Raw genomic sequence first — 22,940 nt, forward strand, 5'->3', positions numbered from 1 at the left:
CACTAAAAGGCTTCGTGAGCTAGTTCGAAGCATATCAACTCGTTACCATATTGCAGAAAAGATACCCAGCGACGTGAGCATGATATTAATTGCATGTATTTTCGTGGATCTTCAGTTTTGTTGCTCTATTTACTTTATGGATTGAGATGGCTTATTGTCGCGCTTCTTCCAATATTAGTTTAAATTCAATATTACATTGTTCAGCCAATCATCATATTAAGTTAGATCCCATCTTGTGCTATACATATCGCTAAACACCAAAGCACTGCTAAAATTTTCCCCCTCGTCATTCCACTTAAGAGCTCGGTTGTGCTGAACTACTTCCGCCGCTCATCTTCAAGCTCTCCTCAATGGCTTTTTTCAGCTCTTCATCATCATCGTCACCATCGTTTGTCGCTTCGGATACTTCTTTGCCCTTCCCTTTAGCCAGCTGCTGCTTCCTAAACTCTTCCTCAGCGAGGCTTTGCTTTTTGACATATTCCATCACAATTTCTTCCTCCGTTCTCTCGTGCCGTGCCCTCTCCATCTCATCTTTAGAAGCTTCAATAGCTCTGCGGAAGTGCTCATCCTCATCACCGTCCTCCTGTTCTTGAGATGGCGAAGTGCGCGGTGGAAGAGTAGGAGGCACCTTGCGAGACTCTTCAATGGCACGTTGCAAATCTGCATCCTCATCGCTAGTCGGAGTTAGCACCGAGGCGCTGCTGCGCGGTTCGTCGCCATGAGCTGGGATGGCGGTATCCACAGCGTCGAGCTCCTGAGCACCAGATGCTGATGGCAAAGAGAAATCGCCAACGTGTCCAATCATACTTTCGCGAATGGCCTGCTCAATGAGGTTCTGATATTCTTCATCCGTAATCTTATACTCCTCATCCTCGAAAATGTCATGATGCTTGCTATCCAAAGGCAGGCGAACGGGATCGGGCAGAGAGCCTTGCTGTCGCATAGCTTTGACACTCTCACGAATAGCCGCTTCAATCATGGCGTCTTCTTCTGCATCTCCACGAGAAGTCTCCACGACTGAAGCCCTTATAGCTGCCTCGTACTCTGTATCGATAGCGGATGCAGTATCCGGGGTTCTCGGAACGGGGGAGTACGAGCGCCTTGCGGTCCGGCCTGGCTTCTGCTGCGGCTTCGATTCTGACAGAGCAGCAACCAGTTGACGGCGTGCTTCTTGGGGAGAAAAGCGCCAAGAGCTTGATCCGCCTCCAGACCTGGCTCGAGAGTCCTCTCGTTCCTGACTGTTTGCATTTTTCTGGTATACGCTCGCCAAATCAGCATCCTGTTTCCAGCGACTAATAATATCAGCCTTTTCTCCTTCGGATGCATTCTGCAGATCCCGTTCGCCTTGAACAACCCTTGAGGTGATGATGTAGTTCTGCACACTCCTTGATAAAAATTTGTTAAGCTCAGCATAGGCGCCTTGCATCACATAAGCTGGGAGACCCCAGAAACCTGGCACGTACAGTCAGTACATCCCAAAGGGAATAGATAAATACGCATATCACTCACCTGCCGCGGGCTTCGCGATAAGTCCTCCGATGCCTTTTCCGACACCCTTGATTAGACCAGCAGCACCTTCTTTCTGCGCCCCTCTCATTGGCTGTGTTAATAGCCCCGAGATTCCATCGTAAAGACCAAAGCCAAGTTCTTTGCTCGCGACCCGTACGCCACTGTTAAAGTCTGTAACCTTTTCAATATCTCGAACAGTATCATCATTGTACAGTCGTGGAATGTTCCTGAACCCTTTTGCGAGGCCGAGACAAAAGTTCATGGGGGATTTGACTCCGGTAGTCACAATACGCCCAACATTTTTGCTCGTTCCCACTGCGGCCTCCATGGTTGCCGCTGCAGAAATCGCCCTGCGGCGGGATGATGACCGGCTTCCTGCGCTATCGACGGTAGGAGATCGCGTCCGATTCATTTCAGCCGGTAATGAGGGGGAATGGGCAAGCGGTGCTGCAGCGTTTGAGTCGCCAGTAGAATCTGCCTGGCTGGTGGCCGTTGGGGTTTTCCTACCAGAGCGCTCTTGAATCGAATTGGGTTTTGATCCTGTATCGCTCTCATCGCCGCTAGCTTGACTGGCCGCATCGCACCGTTCTCTAGCTTTCCTGGGGCTTTTGAATATATCCAAAGGCATGTCCACTATAGCCATACCTATGTCACTAATATCAGTCACCAGAGACGTTGCGCCCGCGGTGATTGGGTCGGGGGGCTGATCTTCTGTAATATACTCGTATGGGCGGTATCTAAACGGTCAGTAAATATCACATAGAGGCCAGAGGTTGCAGTTGATCTTACAGCTTGAGGTCTGAGTATTTCAGAAGACGTCGTTCGACGAGGACAGCCGCCACCAGAGGACTAAGTCGCACCTTTGTTTTCCTCTGATTCAGACGCCAAGCGGCAGCTCGACTGGGAGCTATTGAACAGCGAAGCGAATCAATATCGAGGTGGTTATGAAAGCTTCGGCTTCCAGCTTCCGCACCCTTTTCCTCTCGAATCTTGCGACCAAGTGCTTGAGCTTGGTCTTGGGTTTCTTGCCGAAGACAGAATTTAATCGCCTCAGCAAGTTTCTCAGCCGTCAAGGTCTTGTGAGGAATTGGATCAGGTCCGGCCTTGGCTCTCGCAATCATGGCTCCCCAAAATGGCTGGTCACCAAAGAATGGAACCACAATAGTGGGTTTGCCGGCTTTGATACCAGCTGCAGTCGTTCCAGCGCCGCCGTGATGGACAACACAAGAGACTCTTTCAAAGAGCCAGTCGTGAGGGACGTTTCCAAGCATAAAGACACCGTCAGGTAATCCTACCGCATCGACTCCCAGGCCTCCCCATCCCTTCGAAACTAGAGCGCGCACGCCAGCAAGATGAATAGCATCCAGTATCAGTCTAGTCATGGCATTTGGATCATCCACCACAATAGAACCAAAACCAATATATACGGGAGGAGGCCCGGCCTCCAAGAAAGCAGCCAGGTCAGGCTCTGGAGTATATGAAGATGCCAGATTCAAAAAGTAAAATCCTGCAACATCGATGTGTGGACCCCAATCGTTTGGCTTCGGGATCAAGGCTGGAGACCTAAGGACAAATGGTCAGAAGAGAAGGCGATAAACAGCTGATTCATCATATACATACCAACAATAAGTATAAGAAATCTTGAGCCTGTTAAGAAGCCCTGGGGCCCAGATGAGTGAGAGGGGGGGGAGATCCAATGCGCTTTCGCGGAATCGGTTAATGACATCCCCCAGTCCCTGCCATGTCATCATTTCCACAAGCGTGTAGGTCAAGTAGTTAGTGAGGACATCGTCGGCATTCGAAGATTGAATATTCGCAAGAGGATGAGGAAACGCTCGTGTAGGTGACCAAGGCATTCTGGTTAAGCATGTTAGTCGTGGAGTAAGAGTAAGGGTCGAGAGAAGATTCTCACGTAAACATCATGTGTAAAGGAATTCCAAGTTTCTCCGCGACGTGAATATGAGCAAAGCTAGGTGGATTTGCGATGATGGCGTCAGCCACAAACGGCTGATGGTTCGGATCTCCAGGCATGCCTGCTGATGGATCCCAAGGCTCAAGTCTCCTATGTGGTTCGGGTGGCGGTCCGAGTCCATCTCCTGCCTCGATACAAGATCTCCAGCACCCAAGCATCATCTCCTGAATACCTCTCCGGCGCTTGCTGATCTCGCCGCTCTTCAAGGCATCCAAACCGGGCATGAGACCTGGATGCTTTACCATGAAAGCCATGAGTTCAGCGGGGTCCCCCCCTATGCTGAAGAACTCGAGGCCATTCTCTTCGACAAAGGTCTGGAAAGTCGCATGCGTGGCGATACGGATTCGGTGGCCGTACGTTTCCTTAAGGACCTTTCCAAGAGCAATAAACGGCTGGACGTCGCCACGCGATCCAACGATTTGGATAACCACGTTGAGCCGTGGGGGAGGTTCCTTGCCAGGCTCGCCTGCGAGACTGGGCAATTTGTACACCGGTGGTAGTGACGGTTGGGCAGCAATTTGGCTGGCGATGCTTGGTGCAAGAAGCTCTGCCAGTCTCTTGTTCTTGGTGTTGATACTAATGTTGACTCTCCCGTCGCCTAGAAATCCAATTGTCAGAAAGCTCTCTCTATCCAGTAAAAGGACGCCATTCGCCCCTCGCTCATCGCAATGCGTATGGAGGGGCAATGGAGTGTAGCTGGTGCACACCTGTTACAGCCGCCCCAGCCTCAAATCCTGTCCGCGAGAACTGGAGCTGGTCATGATGACTTCCATATGCTGGAGGCGCATCGGGAGGCACTTCGAGGGTAGGAAGAACGAAGCCATCCGTCACCACGGCCTCTGAGGCGGGCGGAGGTCTGGATGAGGGCTGCCGTCTGGGTTTACTCCGCTCGTTCTCGGGGGGCGCCATGGTTAAAAAGTCGTTGACGGAGAAATGATATGAAATTTCTTGTCCAGGTATGATTGTAGTCGTAAAGAATGGACAAGAGAGCCCGGAAAGCGTCTGGTTGAAAGCACAAGCTGGGGCGAATGAAGTCACCTGCAGATATACGACAGCATCGTTGACTAGACTGATGAGCGATCTTAGGCTTGAGAGTGCATTGGCGGGCTGGAATGTCCAAATCGCAAAAGGACGCAACGGTAGCACAAGGACAGAACGGAGCTGTCACTGGCTGAGACTCGATTTCAGATGTTGGGTGATGACGTGTGGCTTTTATGAGAGGCCTCAGCTAGAATTTGCCTGCGATTGATATCATCGAGCCCGACTCGACTGGCACACCCCTGTTTATGACCAACAATGCGCCCAGGCATAAGGCATACGATGGCGCTGCTCCGTCTCTGTATCAGTGCTATGCCTAGCGAAAGCTAGTTCGAGTGCCCACTAACGGTTGGGCTCGTGTGAGTCGTACAGGCAAAGCTAGCGGCAGTGATTAGCATAGCAGTCCGGGCAAAGTCATCCATCCAAGACACAGCGCGTGATATGGAGTCCTGCATTCCAACTTGCCTGTATCCAGTAAGATGATTGATGTGAATTGCAGCAAACACACAAGCTATGGCGTCTGCTTGTGCTTGATAAGATATGCTTATCTAAGAGAGCCGTTCGCTCCTGCTGCAGGATTGAACACTTGCCTCGGTTCTCGCCATGGAGCACGGGAAGCTGCGTGGAAGGCGCAGAGCCGTCGCAACGTAAGGCACAAGGCACACAGCCTACTGGCTGCTAAATTCGTCTCAATGCAACAGCTTTTACGCCCTACTACGTATATCGAGATTAATTCCTCACAGCCACGCAATGGGGCCCTGAGAATACGTTCCGGCAAAGATCGCCACTAGTTGGGTAGAGGAGGCCTGAGAAACATGTCAAAATAGCAGTGGGACGCCTCCTGCGCTCAATTGATTCCTATTCGGGAACCTTCTGGTCTCCATAATGGATATCTCGGCCGGGGCGAGATTCAACTCGACAAATCACAAATACGCAACAAGCGAACTATCTCGTGATGCAAAGAAGAAACAAGGCAATCTTACAAAAACGCATACGAAATTGAAATAACCGTTTTGCTCATATAATACAAAATATCATGGTCGCTCCGACTCCATGGTGATTAGGGGCCAGGTCATTGTATCCGCCAAATCCATACATCTCCTTGGGTAAGTCTTTTTTGCGTCAAACCTCACATCAGCTAGATTTGGTCTTCATAACCTGCGCCGTCGCGGAACTGTTTCCCCCTCATACCACCCCTTATAACTCTCCTTCGTGTATCACTTCCATCACCATATAACGTGTTTAGCTCGAGAACTTGCGGCTGATCTTGGCAATGACTTTGGTCTGGAGTTAGCAAATGCTGCGTGGCTAAACATTAGAGGGATACTAACTGTGCAGAGCAACAACGCTGAAGATGAAAACAAGGGATAGGACAAGGACAACGACAGGATCGACCTTCAGTCCGGGGGATTCGTCGGTGTAGAGTCCTACACGTGGCTTTCTGTTAGCGATACACACGATATCTAACCTGAGCCAACTATATAGCTCCATCCAGGGCAACGTACTCAGCATGGTGCTGCTGGAGCCGCCAGCGCCAGCGGCCCGTGTGCTGCTTGGCCTAGCATTGGCAAGCTTCTCCTTCTGGTCAGCAGCAGCACGTCGACGGATCGCAGTTCGAGGTCCGCCGGGAGGCGTAGGAGAGGAAGGTCGGCTGATGCTGGAACCGCTGGCCGCGGCGGGGCCATTGGCGGGTGAAGAGGGACGAGAAGACTACAAAAGGATGTGTATATTAGCTTGAGTATTCACGCAATGCTTGCGAATTCATTTGCTGCCGCATTGCGCGAGCCAGAATCATGCAAAGCGCATAATACATCGGTCTTGTGACGCGATGCCAGCGCCGCAATCCGGCTTCCAATCGCGGGTGCTGATGGATCAAAGCGAAGCATAGGCTGATGGGAGAAGAGGCGCATACCATTGTGAAGGAGTGTGTTTGGGTATTAGAAGGAGTATGAGCGAATCGACCGAGAATCACTGCAGGACTCTTGGGACGAATTGACAGAGTATGAAGGGATGTACTTTAATCGAAGGTTGGAGTTGGCGCAGCCGCTGCTGAAATTGTGGCCCCAGCCCAGCACCAGAGTTAAGGCCACATTCACAGAAATGCAGCAGCAGCGGCCGAACATTTCTCCGCTACCCCAGAAAACATCCACCACTACGAGTACTTAGTATGGAGTCCTTTAGCGCACGCAGTCTATCGAATTCCATTCCAGGCCGTTTGTATTATGGAGAATTTAAGGTACAGGAAATATCAAGCAGATGTGCTTGCAGCCCAGCTGGAAGCCTGCCAAAAAAAAAAAATTGCAAAATGCAAAATACAAGATACTGCAGGTAGCCGTGGCGTTCAATCAGCAATAAAAAGAAGAAAACAAACCGAAGCAAAAGCCGGACAACCTATCGCCAGTAGCCAATAAACCCAACACTCCCCTATCAACATACATCCTGAGTATCTCACATTGATTCATTACTAAGGCCATAGAGGCTCGGGGTATTTTTACAATTTGGGGAGACTATGTATAACGGAGGCCCTCAGCAACCTCCAACCTTCGCTAATCATGTTCGCCTCCATCTCAACAGACTCCGCATCACTCGCTGCCATCCTTCAAACCCTGCTTGCAGGCTCGCTGCGTGGTATGTGTATAGATCAAAAACAATGCAAGACAGCAAAAAAAAAAAAAAAAAAAAAAAAAAAGACAAGATGAAGAAGATAAAAAAGAAGAGGAAACACAAAGGGAATCACAGAAAGAGGGAGAAGAAAAGAGGAAAGGGTGAGAAGTAAAAAGAGAAGAGAGAGAGAGAGAGAAAGGTGCCAGCTTGCCACAGAAAAATTACAGCACAAACAGCCCGGATATTGCCAACAGTCTGTTAAAAACACGCTCGACGTGGGAGACGTATCCGCAGGAGCCCACCGCGGGCTCATATTCCCATTGCCCACGTAGTGAAGATCCGAGAATTGACCCCTTATCTATAGGAAAGAATGACCTGTTCTTATCCCAAGACGCTGTTTCGAGCTTCCCCCTTTTGGTTTTGGTTTCTTGGAGCGTTTCCGTCTTTCTTGTTCTTCAAGTCGTTTAGATGCGATTGCGGTGTCAGTTGGAGATCTTTGGTCAACCCAAACCCCTCGCCGACTTCACCCCTTGCTCGGTCTTTGTTGACTGAGAATAGAAAAGGAAAATTTCCGCAGGCTGAGGAGCTGCGTTCCATAGATCAAGGCTGATTATATAAGATTAGACAGTACATCTACACCCGGAAACGAAGAGATTTCGACCAAACGCCTCCCGCTATGACGGCAATGCTGCAGATCGGGCTGTTGAATTTGCTGAAAAGGAAAATAAAAAACTGAAGGAAATTTTTGGTATGTGGTATCTCAGAGAGTGACATCGAGAACCAGGCTGACATCAGAAACGTTGGGGCCAGCGAGGTCTTCAAGGACGGGTATAAGGTCGAGCAGCTCGTTGTCGTGCGCGTCGGAAAACCAGCTGCTGATAGGAACAGCGTGCTGGGGATGGAATATGTAGGAAGTTGGCGAGTTGTCGATGATGATGGTGTCCTTCAAATCTCGTCCAACCTGTGAAAGGTCCTTGACATAGTTTCCTTGATGGTTGTAGCAGCTCTCTCGGAATAGACGGTGATGAACAACATTGTGTATATCTAATTGGTCTAGCAGAGGATCGCCATACTGTTCACACGCGTATGCGTTAGCACAGCCGATTTTCGGGCTCAGGGGCGAGAAGAAAAAAAAAAGCTTACCTTTGAGACTGATGCCGTAAAGACCACTACTTCGTAAAGTTCTCCAACTCTCTTCATAAACTCGTCTACACCAGGTCGCTTAATGACATACACGTTATGATAATTGCCTTCAATTTCAACTGGTATTGTGAAGTCGGCTTGATGAAGAATCTAGCATTTTGGTTAGCCTTCAGTTCGTTTTCGTCCAGGATTGCCCCAACTTGAAATAGGAGAACCAACCTTGAATGAGCTGTGGACCAAGGTTTCGTCAAGATCCAAAACTAGACATTTCCTTCCTTTGAGCTCGGGGGTAATGGGGGGTAATAGCCATTTTTGAGGCTCTGGTGCTGAAGGACCCTCATCTGTGAGAGGAAGCGCCGTGGTCACTAGGGGACTAGGACCGGGACCAGGCGGCGGAGGAGGGATGGAGACTTCGTGAGCCTCTTGTTGTACAACCTCAGGCTGCACCTCTTGGGCCTCCTCCACTGCTAGCACATCTCGCATCTCCACGTCGTCCACCACTTCTTCTATTTCTCGAACCTCTTCGTTCGGTTCGGGCAAAGGGCTCGGAGGGTCGACTGTAACTGCCGGGGCGGGATGCTTCGCTTCCTCGGTCGTTTGTTCCTCCAACTTGGTCTGGTCCTGAGCGCTGCTCGACGAGATACCATAGTCCTTGCCCTGGAGTGTGGTGCTTGCTGGAACGGGGGGCTTTTCGTTGCTCTGCTTCGTCGGCGTCTGGTCTTGGGGCGTGTGTGTCCTTGACTTGGCCGTTGTCGGTCGGGGGGGCAATTTATCCAGTTTATGAATCCCCTGAGGCGAATCGACGGCATTTGCCGAGTCGGGCACACCGCAGCATCCCAACAGTGCCAGGAACCCACTGCTCTTCTTCCTCTTTCGTTTCTGTTCGCTTGCGGATGGAGAGCTGGGCTGGGAAATGTCGCCTGTGCGAGCGGGTTCAGCTTCGCCACTGGAGCTACCGTTCCGCTGTCTATCCAAAAAGCTGCCCTTGGATTCTCTGGACCTGCTGCCGATGCTGCTCCGCGGATCGGTGATGGTAGCTCCGCTTAAGCCAGTCGTGGTCGGCGAAGATTGGTTCCTCTGTTGAGATGACGATCGCGACGGCACCTTGAGGAGCCCTCGGCCCTTGCCGGAGCCCTCTCCGTCCTCCGGCAACAGCATATCCTTTTCCTTGCCCGACCCGGAACTAAGCGGGATCCTATCCTGCTTGAAGTCGACGACCGCAGTCGTTGCCACGGCTGTTTCGGACATTGTGAATTGTCGCTGTGTTGAGCTAGTCAGCCTTTTTTTCCATCCAACAATGAAGCAAGACGCGACGTCACAGTGCGCCTGAAGATATAAGCTTAGACGGAAGCTTGGAAGCTCGGTTGGGCTGCAACAAAATGCGACGCTGGTCGGTATGGCCGGGAAGCCATCGCGGATGAACAAGACACCAAAGCACTCGCCTCCCCATCATCGAAGGCCATGCCTCGCAACCCGGCAACAAAGAGGCTCCCCCATAGGCAATTGTGGACAGGACGAAGTAAAATTGCGCGGCTTTAGCGCAGCTGCTAAAGGCATCTTGCACGTACCTCAAAAACACTCAGACAAACTGAGCTGGCTTGAATTTCCAAGCTTCCAACGCAATCAAAAAGAAAAAGGAAGGAAAAGGAAAGAAGAAGACTGAAAATAAAAGAGAGAAAAGAATGTCAGCCCACAAGGGGCGTTTGGCAGCGACCGTGCCGTTCGTTGCTCCGAATGCCCTTTTGCAAGCAAAAATTACCGGGGGTTGGCGAGGAGCTGAGACGCGCCCGACAGACAGAAGATTTAGGGAGTCGACGATGGGCGCCCGTGCTTTTTGGTCGCAAGTCGGGCAGAGACGAGGCGAGGAGCGGCCGTGGCGCCAAATACTCGTAGCAGCGATGCGTGGCGGCAAACAGCCGGTGTCAGCGCCGAGGCAGTTCGTGAGGGCGATTCTGTCGCGATCAGGAGGACGATGCAGAGGCGAGGCGACGACGGCAACGACGTACCGGCCGAAGAAGGTGAGGGCTCAAGCGAGATGATTGCCTTTAAACGTGATGGTTTGGCTGGGCCAGGTCGGGGATGGTCCGGCGTGCAGGGACGGCTGGGGGAGGTTTTTGGGGGGATCCAGGTGTGGGTGGAGTGCTTGTCGAGATTAGCCAACGGCTCTAGCGACTGCTGGGCGTTAGTGGGGGAACAAGCAGCAACGGTGCGCGCACGGCTGCTGGCACTGTCGCATTGCCGCTCTCCATCACACGCTGCGGTTGCTGCGGGCATCTTAGTGGGCCGCCGGGGGGGGGACTGTGTCTTCTTCAGGGCTGCATCCAGCATCGTCCAGTGTCGTCCAGTGTCGTCCAGCGCCGTCCCATGCTCGCGCACCGTGCCGATACAGTATCGCTCACCGTGGCATCTGTTAGGCCAGTAAATCGCGACTGCATGGCGCCCTGTCCCAATCTCCGCTAATGGCGGCCGCCAAGTTCTCATCTTACCGTCCAACGCTGCAATTGTGGGCTTCTCAGTCTTCCTCTTTAGGAGAAGCGTGGCCACGGCCGGCGCTCTGCACGGCGGCCCGCTCACACGCTGCGACAGGGCAAATTGTCGCTGTTCGCTGGGCTACTGTATGGACGGGCAGTATTATGTGCTCTTCCCTGCCTGCCAGTCGAGGCCATCCGCCCGGGAGCAGGACCCAGCCAGACAGGGCCCTCTACAGCACAAGCCTCGATTACGGGCCTCGATCCAGGCCAGCAGAGAGCCAGCCTCAATAGCACATCGACATACAGTACACTCGTGCAATGCTACGACAATACGGCGCGACCGCCGTCCAGGTACCAGGCACGGAGTGTTGGATGCCACCTACGGCGCGGTACCGGATACGCAGAGGAGCTGAGCTGGGCTGAGCTTCACAGCAATGTTTGCAGGCGCCAAATCCGTCCATGGCCTCTGGTTAGGCTGCCCCATGGCGTGGTCGGGCGGTGGGTCGAGATCTCTCTGCTGCTCCTACTGGCCGTTGCCGTCAAGCAAATCACAGCTCTGGAGCAGACAAAGGGAACATGGAAGGGGAAGAAGAGGGAAAAAAAGGGACGAGTCTCCCCCAGAAACCCGGGCGCGCCATCCCCCTCTCGTTGTGCGTGCCGAGTGAAGAGCCCCGACCACGGCTTCGTGATTGGCCGTGTTGGCGCCCAGGCTTCAATCGTTCACAATGTACCCAGTCGCAGCACTAGCCTACCCGCTGTGCGAGTCGTGGGAAAACGGCGTCGGGGCCCTCGGTGAATGAGCGTGTTTCGCTTCGTATTGGCGGCATGCATGCTCCCAGGAAGCATCAGGCCTGGTCCCCCGGACGCTGGCTGTGATTACGGAGCAGCCACGCATAAACGGGTATGGATATTCATGTAATGTACGGCATCGGATGGAGTCTGTTTGATTGGCATGCCCGGCACGTCGTCACACATGCTGCGGCCGTGCATGTGGCCAGCTGTTCGCGCAAAATGCCTGGCCCGCCTTGTATTCCCGGGCGCATTGTTTCCCGGCTCGCACAGGCAAGGCATCGGATTCGATGGATTCGCAGCGTCAGCTCGCTCAGCTCTCTGTCTCGGTGGCTGTCGTCCCACGGCGAATGCCTGCTGTGATCCTGCGCTCATCTACCTGGCACCCAGCTAGTGCCTTAGGATCACCTCCGTCACATCTGCTAGTCGTAGCGGTATCCAGTGTCCGGCAGCATTATGGAGCTCTCCCAGGGCATGCAAATTTGGCTATCGATGGCTCTCGCAGATTAGGTGCCTGAGCCTCCTGGACAAGCTTTGTGCTAATTTTAGGCCCCCGAGTTTGTACCGTGCGATACAGCTTGTCTGCAGGGTAGGCTGTTGACATGCAAGGGAGGAATCAATTGAAAATAGATCAGTCGTACATATTAATATCTTCTTGCTAGGTCCCTGGTTTATATGGCTCAGTGGGGTATTATTTTTCGTTTTCTATTTTTCATACTATAGGTTTTTTTCCAATGGGATCTCACAAACAATTCTGGCACGTGGGGGTGTTCGCATCTTAAAGAGATGAAGTCGGTAGATTTCGCAATTTCAACGCCAAATGTACCCCGTTGAGACAGGGCTTTTCCCTCTCGAGATACCTGGCGCCACAGTGAAATAAAATTAGCCAATATGAACAAGGCGTAAAAACTCCAGCCATACCCACAAGCTACGGCACGTCCATACCGCCACAGAGCGACCTCAGCAGTACTCTGGCAGTATCTCCAAAGTATCAGCATCTGGCACAATTCTCCGGAGACCGGATCTGGTTGAAGATTAGAATTGTGGGGCCGCTTGTGGCTTCTGCAAGCGTATTCGGAGCTTCTCAACTCATTTTTGGATTTCTGCACAAAAAACAACCAGGCAGCAGGTCTAGCCTCAACCTTGAGAGCCACAGATCCGCAAGCGCCACAAAGAAGAGAGAATAAAGGGCTTACGCTGTTGGCCTTTAAAGAACGGCGAAGGGCTCCAAATACGATGGGCTGACGGCCTTCCAGCCTCATATATCGCCCCAGGCCTCTCCTACGTTACCATGTAATCATCATCTCTGCACTGAAAATTCACCGCACTATCACGCTACCCGCTAGATTACCACCAAATCTTCTATATACGAGTCTGATTTTATATCACAATGTCGAGGTGGAGCCGCCTCCCGGAGGAGATGAGACTCCAGGTGCTGGAGACCCTTGCGCAGGATCCTCTCCACGGCACCTACGACCTGACCAACTATGCTCTTGTCTGCAAGTCATGGCAGAGCATCTTCGAAAGAGCCAATTTCCGGCGCCTGGTCCTCTGTCAAGCCGACCTGGATGGCCTTGCGAAGATCCCCAAGCGGTGCCGGCCCTATGTTAGGCACATATGTCTTCGCATTGAGATGCAACAGTACCGCCCTTGGGCCGGTCCCGTGCTGGTGATAAGACCGGAACGGATGGAAGATATAGCGACAAACAACGACATTATCGAATTGGCCATTGGAAACCTTTTTCGCGTGCTCAAATCTTGGGAGAAGGAGCTTCAGAGGGCTCAACCGAGCTATCGCGGCATAACTCTGGAGATGAGTATGCATTCACCGAGCGACCCCAAATACGTCTACAGAGGAGTCACTGCAACAGGACTGGAAAAGGGATTGTCCTGGGAAAGCGAGGCTGGCCACGAAGGGGCCGTTGCCAGGGTATTTGGTGGATCTATTCACATCCGATTTTACGAGAACCTTCCCCAGCTGAATCTGGTAACAAGATTCATTATGAAGAGACATACACGCCGGCGGGTCTCATCGTTTACGCTACACCAAATACTTTCCAAACTTCCGCATCTGCAAGACCTGGTTTACGAGCCATGGCAACAATCCCTGGACACGGTACAGGACCTTGTTGATGCAGGTATGTTGACACTCCGTCCGTATATCCGGATGAACTGATGAGCTAATCATGGCTCTTAAAACCAGGATATGTCAATCTTATCAAGGGCTCACTACCAAAAGGGCTGAAACATGTTACGCTTCTGGAAGACCACCCATATGGACAGGCGGGACTTTCTGTACCATCAGATTCGGCACAAAATGCATCTGCACGAACATCAAATCCCTTCGTTGGTGCCGCTTTGGCAAAGAGAAGCGTCAACTTTGAGAGTCTCTCGGCGTCATTTCTTGTCGAAGCGAACGACTTCTTCCGAGCGTATAAGCGAGAGTGGACTTGGGCAGCCTTGCGGTCCCTGACATTAACATCGCGATATCTGGATTCTAAGCGAAGCTCTGACGAGATTAATGGCATGCTCAAGGCGGCTGGCGACGCAGCACTTGCGATGCCCGTGCTTCGAACCATGGAGATATGGAATGGTGGCCCTGGGTACGCAGCCGTTTTTGAGTATCACGCGGAGCACGGTGAAGCCTACATAGCGTGGCACAGCACCTGGGATTTGGTCATTGACGCACACGTTATCAAGGCCTGGGAATTTGTGGGCTACAAGAACCATGGTTGCCGGATTGGTGTACATGATGAGCACACTCTTATAGGGACTGGCGATGAATTCCGGCACTATCAAGATGTTATCCAACGGCTCAGGACGAGAAAGAACGTCATCAGCCGACAAAGCCTGGACGAGCTGCGATTAGAAGTCCAGGACGGATGCATGTGCTGTCCGTAGACTTGGAAGAGATGGACGAGTGAAAGCATAGGAAGGATACAAGTACGCATGCATCTGTGGGTTAATCTATTGATTGTACGATACAGTGTTTGATGCTATGCAGATGTTTATCCTGCTAGAGATATATCAATGGAATTTTACCGCGGAATTTACCGCAGAACGTACTCCCCAGATTATAAAACCCATACAAAATTGTACAAGATCGCCTCGCTCTTTTTGTCACCAGCCATCAGCTTCCCCAGAGTCTGGCCCCACAGTGTGGAGTCACGTGTGGCTGTTCTGGGGCGGTTCCGTCATTGCTCCGTTTCGGGATTGAGGCTGGGCCTCGGGAAAGCTGGGCGCGGCTTCACATGTCCAGTCCAAGTCGTCGCTTTTCATCTTCTTCCCAGCACCATCCGCTAACAATAGACGACACGATTATTGCCCTGTACGCCGGCTGATGGCATTTTCTTAGCGGTTGCTCTGTTGCAAACACGATTGATGCGCTGCTTCTTTTGCTGCTAAGCAACATCCTCTCACACGCGAATACGATCGACTTGATGACCCTCGACTTGTTCTAGACGGACTTGCGACGCTTGGGGTGTCCGAGAAGCACGTCCAGCGTCCGCACCGGACACTATAAGCCATGGCGGCGCAGTCAAACCTGCGCAGGACGGCGGCGGAGGATGCGCTGGCCGAATTCCTGGAGAAATGGACCAACATTCTGGGCAAGAGGCTGCGTTCCACGTCGCGAACCACCCGCACTCTCGCCACGCTCTCCCTCGCCCTGTCCATCATCCTTGGTGCTGAGGGCGGAAGGCGGTGGTGGAAGAAGCGGCGGCACGAGCACGAGCAGGGCCGCAAGCTGGTCCGCACCAATTCGTGGCTACACAACAAGGATGGCTCCCGAACCATCTATGTTCCCTACAAGGATGGCACCTCCAAGGTGGTCATCAACACCACAAAGCCTCTGACCTTTGAGGCCCACAGGCGGCTGTTTCTCAACCCGCCGCGAGTATCTGGCCTTGGCGATGGCACGGTTCCGTCTGCCCAGACCAAGCCTGGCTTGAACCTAGCCTTTCTGCACCAGTTCCTCAGCCTTATGAGCATCATGATTCCGCGGTGGTCCAGCAAGGAAGCTGGTCTGCTCATTAGCCATGGCGTCTTCTTGATGTTGCGGACATATCTGTCACTGGTGGTGGCTCGCTTGGACGGTGAGCTTGTTCGAGATCTCGTCGCCGGCCATGGAAAGGCCTTCCTCTGGGGTATTGTAAAGGTATGTTTTTTTCTACTGAAGCTTTACATCAGCCACATAGTTCTGTATTCTAACTGAAACCTTCTCTATAGTGGTGTGGGCTGGGCACGTTTGCCTCTTATACGAATGCCATGATCAAGTTCCTCGAGTCAAAGGTATCGATTGCGTTCCGAACTCGACTTACTCGGTATATCCACGACATATACTTGAACGAAAATATGAATTATTATAAATTATCTAATCTAGACGGAGGCGTGGGACAAGGAGCCGATCAGTTCATCACTCAAGACCTGACGTTGTTTTGTGCCGCAGCGGCCAACCTCTATTCATCCTTGGGCAAACCCTTTGTGGACATTTGCGTCTTTAGTTTCCAGCTCTACCGATCTCTGGGCCCGCTGGCTTGGATGGGTCTGATGAGCAACTACTTCTTAACTGCAAGCATTCTCCGGAAGCTGTCACCGCCGTTTGGCAAGCTGAAAGCGGTCGAGGGTCGAAAGGAAGGAGACTTTCGCAGTCTGCATGCTCGTCTGATTGCCAATGCGGAAGAAGTAGCCTTTTATGGCGGCGCGGAGATGGAGAAGACCTTTCTCAATAAGGAGTACAAGTCGCTCAAGAGCTGGATGGAGGGCATATACATGCTCAAGATTCGTTACAACATCTTGGAAGACTTTATCCTAAAGTATAGCTGGAGCGCGTACGGCTACCTGCTTGCCTCGCTTCCCGTCTTCCTACCGGCCTGGGGTGGCGTTGGTGGTGCCGCTGAGATGAATGAGGGCAGCGAGAAGGGAAGCAGAGAGCGGAACCGCATGAAGAGCTTCATCACAAACAAGCGGCTGATGCTCTCGCTGGCCGACGCGGGTGGTCGAATGATGTACTCCATCAAGGACTTGGCCGAGCTGGCTGGGTATACTAGTCGCGTGTATACGCTCATCTCAACCCTTCACCGGGTCCATGCCAACGCTTACTACCTTCGAAGCGGACAGAGCGAGCTCTACTCTTTGTCTGACGTCCAGGGAACGATTCAGAAGGGATTTGACGGTGTCCGTTTTGAGCAGGTGCCGGTTGTTGCCCCTGGCCTTTGGCCCCAGGGCGGAGAGGAGCTGCTGGAGTCCCTGTCGATGATTGTTCGAAGAGGCGAGCATCTTCTGGTATGTATCAACAAGGCTTTGTCCTCGTTACTTCTTGAATGTAAACTGACGAACTCCCCCCCTTTTCTAGATCTCTGGCCCGAACGGTGTGGGCAAGAGTGCCATTTCCAGGATCCTGGCTGGCCTCTGGCCCGTTTACCGAGGGCTAGTTAGTCGACCCAAGAGCATCGGTCAAGATGGCATCATGTTCTTGCCCCAACGGCCGTACCTGAGCCCCGGTACTCTACGAGATCAGGTCATCTACCCCGATGGCCACGTGGATATGCGGGAGAAGCGCAAGTCTGAGCAGGATCTGCAGAAAATCCTTGAAGCGGCCCGCCTTGGCTACTTGCCGGATCGGGAGGGGGGCTGGGACACGCGCAAGGAGTGGAAGGACGTGCTCAGCGGGGGCGAGAAGCAGAGGATGCAGTTTGCACGCCTTTTGTACCATGAGCCACAGTATGCCATTATCGACGAGGGTACGAGTGCTGTCTCAAGTGACGTTGAGGGCTTACTGTACGAAACGTGCAAGGAGAGGGGCATTAGTGAGTAATCCTGTGTTGTCCGGAGCAGAGCTTTGAGCTAACAATTCCATCTAATAGCCCTCATTACCATTTCGACGCGGGCTTCTCTCAAGAAGTACCACACTTACAACCTTCAGCTGGGCGTCGGCGAACAGGGTGACAGCTGGGAGTTTGAGCGCATCGGAACGGAGCGCGAGAAGATGCAGGTGGAAAAGGAGGTGCAGGAGCTGCGCGATCGCCTCGCACAAGTCGACGAGCTGAAGAAGAGGCGAGACGAAATTGAGAAGGAGCTCGCGGCGGTGTGGACGGAGAAGGGCGATTTTCTTGACGCGCCGTCGTATATCGGCGTCGATGAGATGCAAGCTGAGCACGAGGAGCCGGTCGAGGCCTGAAGAGCGGCTGACTTGACTTTTTCTGCAAGGGGGGGACGGTAAGGATGGGACGGGACTGTATGAGAGACATGTGTGCATGGGTGTGGATGACTGGATGGGTCTTTTTTGATGTGCGTTTGGCGGAGATTGGTTTTGATTTATACGTGATGCCCAGTTTTATACATTGTATATTTGTTATCCTACCTAGAACAGAAGCTGGGAAGCATGTTACTTTCGGCGTGGTGATGGGGCAATCTTGATGCTTATTACAAAAAGGACTTGTTCAGCTGCCATGCCCTTCTTGTCTCATTCAGTGTAGCGCTATTGTGAGACATTGGGACTTCTTTTGAGACACTCGGCGTCGAGGCGGTATGAGGCCTGATCCGGACGGCGTTCCGTGATGTTTTGTTCGGTTTGCTTATGATGTCTGGTTCTTGGGAGGATGGTGGTATTGTGGATGCTTTGTTCTGGTGAATTCATTCTTTTTATATGTCACGAGCATAAGTATTTGAATCATGAGAGAGCTGTAACAGAACAGAAGCTATTATGCTGATTGAGAATGCCCGGATAGGAGAAACGACCACATCCGCAAAGCAAATCAAACCCAAACCACCCAATATACCACAAGTGCATTTGAGACAGAGACCAAGCTCTTATTTCCCGCATCCCAGCCCGTCGTGACTAGCGCACTTAATGGTCTCTGCGGCTCGAATCCCACCCGACCAACGGCATGGCGAGCTGAGGGCGTTTCCCTCTCCCTTGCATCTGCTACACTCCGTAAGTTTCATCCCGACAGCCCGCCCTGCATGGGGGAATGGAGCCGGTGGCTGATCGGACCTCGTTTCTAGACCTCTTTTTGTTTAGTTTTGGACCGAAATACTGTAGAGGAAATGGGAAAAGAAAAGTTGCCTTGTGTGTGGCTGTTGGTCTGGATGGGGTCTCACCGGTGGGTGTCTCAGACGAGAGTCACATTGCACCGCTTTGTGATGGAGTATATATATTATAGGGGCAGTAGTAGCGAGCATTTTTTCTCTTTTCGATGCCATGTGTGATTTTGGTGTGATTTTTCTTCTTATTGCTCTTTGTCTCTGCTCGTTGCCGTTTTGTCTGCTCGATGTGTGGTGATCATTTATACTGCGGATGATGAACATCAGCTAATCGTAATACATTCTTCTTCATCTATTCTCTTTTTCGCCCTGTACCAAAACGCAATGCCAAACTCGCCCAAGTTTCATACGCGAGCCGGATCGAGAGCTTCCCTCGTCTCAGTCGGACAGATGCCCGTCATCAACGAAGACGGCAACGCCATCGCCATGTCAACAGCACCAACGACGCCACCACCAGCAATGCTCCGTGTGCCGGCCAAGAATCCTCGACGAAGCATGGGGCCTCCAGCTGAAGGAGAAGCTGCACCGTACGTGGTTGGCTTTCTGGCCATGCCGCCAGGAATTCTGACTCCAGTCGAATGCAAGGACGAGGGCGATGATGGAGATGAGGACACTGTTGTTGGGCAGATGACGCCGACGCCGCCTGTGCGTCCCGAGGATGGGCAGTGGGACGGCGAGGGCTGGAAGTCGAATACTATGCAGAGAAAATGTCACGTAGTCTTGGTCGTGGCGGTGATTATTGTGATTCTCGTAGGGCTTGCTGTTGGGCTAACGCTTGGTCTTACAAAGACGTGAGTTTTCACAGGCCCTTGATGATATATGGATACAAGTGCTAGGAAAAAGTACTCTTAATAGGGCAGGTAAAGCTGATATTGAGTACTACAGATCAGACACCAACAGCCAAAGCGGTAGTCGAAGCGCTTTACCCTCAGGCTTGTCAACCGGCGCATTCGCATTCGACACGGTGCTTCAAGATTCATCCACAGCATGTACTTCTAATCCAAGTACCTGGAGCTGCCCGTCCTCCAAAGAAGGACCTCTGATACGATTTAACTGGAATATTACGAAATCGAACTCGGGATACCAAGTTTCTTCCGCCAACGACCCCATAGCCTCTTCATTTTCGAATATCCCCCTGACACTTCTCGACGGCGGCAAAGAGGACGAGAGATTGGCGTTTTCTTTCAAGTGGAATGTCTCCTTTGAGCCGCCAATTACCACGACCAATCGGGCTGCGAAATGTACGTATACAGACACCACCTTCATGGCCACGCTCTGGACGAAGCGCGGAACGCAGCAGCCGTACAGCGCAGTTCAAAAGAGAACGGGGTATGGGAACTGGACGGGATTGGTGGAGATTGCAGAGATTAAGAACGCTACTCTTGGAGTGCCGGAGTGTGTGGATTCTCAGGGGAATGTGATTGCGGATGTACAGGCTGAGATGGGGACTTGTGCGTGTATCTATAGGACACAGGGGTGGAAATAAGGAGGCTGATGTTGGGAAAGGGATATGTGAATAATAAAGTATAAAAATGCGTAATGTATATAGGGATGGCTAGCGTATTCGGCCGTGAGTGGCTCTTTTGTCTATTAGCGAATACATGGCTGTTATAAAAAACAACAAGGGGATTAACATTCTCTCGAAACGTCTCTAAGAACATATTGAATTTCCTCTATAAGATTACCTGTACTCAATTACAATGCATAACAACTTACCTATCTACTCACCAAGAATTCTCACCCATAGGCTCATCTTCTTCATCTTCATCCATAGCTTCGCCGCTTTGATCCTCATCTTCATCCAAGTCCATCATACTTGCCATGCCTCTGCTTTCTGGTCCATCGCCTATTGAGATATCCATTTCACTGCCAGGAGAGGCCACTACGGTCCTATCCGTAGACACCGGGAATCTGCCAAACCGGACATGTTTCTGCCTCCTCGTTCCCCTTGATGGTCCTTCACCTGCGGAATCGTCACCGGAGGATGGCCGTCTTCGTTGAGTCTGTAGATTAGCTGCTGGGCCCGCTCCCGTCGTCTGGCCAAACATGGAAGGTCTTTCGTGGCTAAAATACATAGATGATCCTGGCGAAGATACGCTGAGTGGCGATCGATGGCTTTTGCGCCGCAGAGAGGGTACACGTGTAACAACTCCTGGATTAGTTCTCGCCCTGCGTGCGCCGGGGGCCAAAGCTGCTTGCGGGTGAAGATTTGTAGATGAATCTGCAGAAGACGCACTGAGTGGCGACCGATGGCTTTTGCGTCGCAGAGAGGGCACACGTGTAGCGACTGCTGGATTAGCTCTCCCCGTCCGTGGGTAACGATGATTTGTAGATGAATCTGCGGAAGATACAATGAGTGGTGATCGGTGGCTTTTGCGTCGCAGAGCGGCTACATTCGTGATGGGCGGATTCCCGGCCTGTGCATATAGTGACGGCGGAATATTGCGGTTCGTCGCTTGAGCAATGGGCAATCCGTTGTTGCCATAATTCTCTAGACCTGGAATCTCAACTATGGAAGCCTGTGAGAAAGGAATTGGATTGGTTTTTGTACGTGCCCAAAAGTCATCCCAGAAGCTGCGCGTCTCATCATCAGACTCTGGGAAACCACGATGTTTGCGGTCGCAAATCTTCCTCAGCAGATAGGCCAGTTGGGGGCGGTCCGCCGGTTTCTCGTACTGGCACTGAATGATGAGATCGAGAAGCTCCGCCTCGATGTAGTCATATCTCTGTCTGCATATGCGCCAGCCGTAAGAGCCGCCTATACATCTTCTGTCTTGAGCCGTGTAGCTCATCGTGGTCATTGGGTGTCCTACCCAGTTCTTTGTGATGACGGCTTCCATCTTGATGAATGGTCTCATTAGCGTGATAACATACAATATGAGAAATCAAACTAAAGAGGGCCACTCACAATTTTAGCTATCATAAAGATGTTTGTCCAAGTACCATATCGTCCTGCGACTTCATTATGCTGAGGATCAAAGGATTCACCGGTGAATCTTGATACTGGGCCCGGATTACTTAGATCAACCTTGTCCCAATCTTTTGAAATCGTTTCCTAATAGTCATGTGAGCAGGCGTCCTCAACAGTGATTATTGTAAAGCATATGTACATAATACTTACCGGAGGAGTGCGGTTGGATTTGGGACACTTTCTCACTTTCCAGTAGTCAGCTTCTTTCCAGTGTTGCCAGCACTCCCTCATCCTTTTGCTGAATTCTCCGAAATCGTGAAGCTAGTCGAAAACGTATCAGTTTATGTAAGTCAATGCCTGCATCTTCTCTCATGCTCACCTTGAAAATAGGATGGTGTGAATGCTGAGCATCTTCAGAAACGAGAACTATTCAAATTACGTTAGCCAGCTCATATATAGAAGAGTATTAAGTGATTACATACTGTTTTGCTCTTCCAGATCAAAGTGCACATCATGACTGTCAATTAATGTACAGACCCTAAGGAGTTCATCAATATTTTGAACATCGTCCAGCGAGTCCAGTACCTTATCGAGGCCATCCACCCCCCATCGCTGTGATGCGTCTGGTTGCAATGCCGTCGATATAACGCCTTTCACCACTGTAGTTGTCAAGTTAACTCAGATTTCTCCTCCCCTCTAAAGAATCCGATATAGTAAAACTCACAGCATTCCCAAATCTCCCACAGTACCTTGTTCGAAAAGCTAATGTCAAAATACGAAGCCTTGGCCAACATCTCGTAAAGGCTCCCATGCTCTGCATACTCTAGAACAAGAACACTCATGTTAGTTTGCACAAATCGCGCCCCTCGGCCTATCATGTGGCCCCTGTTGATCCTACGCCTAACGCTGTCAGCCATTGCTTGTATGTCTAGAGATTGAGTAACGTGAGAAGCGCCCCCATATCTCAGATGCCAGTCTAGCTCGCTATCAAAGTCAGCGTTCACACGGACAGGTATCTTGATGACAACTTTGATGTGGCTGTGGTCTTCAAAGATGACGTGCCAAAGCGTAGCTATGCCGAAGCCGCCTTGGCCGAGCACTTTGATCCATTCGAGTCTGAAGCCATCCCATTCTAAGAGATCAATAAATTGGCCGACCTGTCTTGGTTGATATGAGTGGCTGCTACGGGAATCGCCATACTGGTCACCAAAAGGCCATTCGAATAGCTGATCATGTTGCATGTGCTTTGGATGATAGGGGACCCTGATGTTGTCAACGTGCTCCGGAAGGATTCTGCTGGTGTTGTGAAGAGTCACAACTCTGTCGCCGCGAAGCAAGGCTGATCGAATGGCCGAGATGTTTCGGGCTGGCGTAAGAGGCGTCTGCTTTACCGCTGTGCGGCGCACGATGAGATGGGGCAACGGCGACGGCATCTTTGGCTGTGACGATGATGACGCGA

General features: G+C 51.6%; 8 protein-coding genes across 8 annotated transcripts; 3 read left to right on the forward strand and 5 right to left on the reverse strand.

Annotated features, from left to right (window-relative positions):
* Nucleotides 1–295: 295 nt before the first annotated feature.
* TRIVIDRAFT_10377 (glycosyltransferase family 1 protein) lies at nt 296–4,390 on the reverse strand (the record flags this gene model as incomplete). The annotated part of the gene is made up of 6 exons (XM_014097762.2): nt 296–1,452; nt 1,510–2,246; nt 2,299–3,072; nt 3,130–3,366; nt 3,422–4,079; nt 4,189–4,390. 6 exons carry the CDS (start codon nt 4,388–4,390, stop codon nt 296–298), a joined length of 3,765 nt encoding a protein of 1,254 aa, XP_013953237.1.
* A 1,086-nt stretch (nt 4,391–5,476) lies between these two features.
* On the reverse strand, nt 5,477–6,512 carry TRIVIDRAFT_216577 (uncharacterized protein; the record flags this gene model as incomplete). Its single annotated transcript, XM_014098078.1, has 4 exons — nt 5,477–5,796; nt 5,851–5,946; nt 6,025–6,229; nt 6,432–6,512. 4 exons carry the CDS (start codon nt 6,432–6,434, stop codon nt 5,762–5,764), a joined length of 339 nt encoding a protein of 112 aa, XP_013953553.1.
* A 1,371-nt stretch (nt 6,513–7,883) lies between these two features.
* Nucleotides 7,884–9,514, reverse strand: TRIVIDRAFT_157255 (uncharacterized protein; the record flags this gene model as incomplete). The annotated part of the gene is made up of 3 exons (XM_014098075.1): nt 7,884–8,195; nt 8,267–8,416; nt 8,486–9,514. 3 exons carry the CDS (start codon nt 9,512–9,514, stop codon nt 7,884–7,886), a joined length of 1,491 nt encoding a protein of 496 aa, XP_013953550.1.
* A 555-nt stretch (nt 9,515–10,069) lies between these two features.
* TRIVIDRAFT_69191 (uncharacterized protein) lies at nt 10,070–11,221 on the reverse strand (the record flags this gene model as incomplete). Its single annotated transcript, XM_014097913.1, has 2 exons — nt 10,070–10,871; nt 11,121–11,221. 2 exons carry the CDS (start codon nt 11,219–11,221, stop codon nt 10,070–10,072), a joined length of 903 nt encoding a protein of 300 aa, XP_013953388.1.
* A 1,695-nt stretch (nt 11,222–12,916) lies between these two features.
* TRIVIDRAFT_49485 (uncharacterized protein) lies at nt 12,917–14,427 on the forward strand (the record flags this gene model as incomplete). The annotated part of the gene is made up of 2 exons (XM_014097914.1): nt 12,917–13,664; nt 13,730–14,427. The coding sequence occupies 2 exons, from the start codon at nt 12,917–12,919 to the stop codon at nt 14,425–14,427; spliced, it is 1,446 nt and encodes a 481-aa protein (XP_013953389.1).
* A 625-nt stretch (nt 14,428–15,052) lies between these two features.
* On the forward strand, nt 15,053–17,704 carry TRIVIDRAFT_49384 (uncharacterized protein; the record flags this gene model as incomplete). The annotated part of the gene is made up of 4 exons (XM_014097915.1): nt 15,053–15,682; nt 15,754–16,809; nt 16,880–17,333; nt 17,391–17,704. The coding sequence occupies 4 exons, from the start codon at nt 15,053–15,055 to the stop codon at nt 17,702–17,704; spliced, it is 2,454 nt and encodes an 817-aa protein (XP_013953390.1).
* Nucleotides 17,705–18,894: 1,190 nt separating this feature from the next.
* Nucleotides 18,895–20,056, forward strand: TRIVIDRAFT_203936 (uncharacterized protein; the record flags this gene model as incomplete). The annotated part of the gene is made up of 2 exons (XM_014097916.1): nt 18,895–19,361; nt 19,456–20,056. 2 exons carry the CDS (start codon nt 18,895–18,897, stop codon nt 20,054–20,056), a joined length of 1,068 nt encoding a protein of 355 aa, XP_013953391.1.
* A 238-nt stretch (nt 20,057–20,294) lies between these two features.
* Nucleotides 20,295–22,914, reverse strand: TRIVIDRAFT_69195 (uncharacterized protein; the record flags this gene model as incomplete). The annotated part of the gene is made up of 6 exons (XM_014097917.2): nt 20,295–21,410; nt 21,479–21,625; nt 21,692–21,802; nt 21,861–21,907; nt 21,964–22,140; nt 22,206–22,914. 6 exons carry the CDS (start codon nt 22,912–22,914, stop codon nt 20,295–20,297), a joined length of 2,307 nt encoding a protein of 768 aa, XP_013953392.1.
* Nucleotides 22,915–22,940: the final 26 nt, after the last annotated feature.

This window comes from Trichoderma virens, assembly GCF_000170995.1.
Source record: "Trichoderma virens Gv29-8 chromosome Unknown TRIVIscaffold_84, whole genome shotgun sequence".
In the NCBI taxonomy this organism is placed as follows: domain Eukaryota; kingdom Fungi; phylum Ascomycota; class Sordariomycetes; order Hypocreales; family Hypocreaceae; genus Trichoderma; species Trichoderma virens.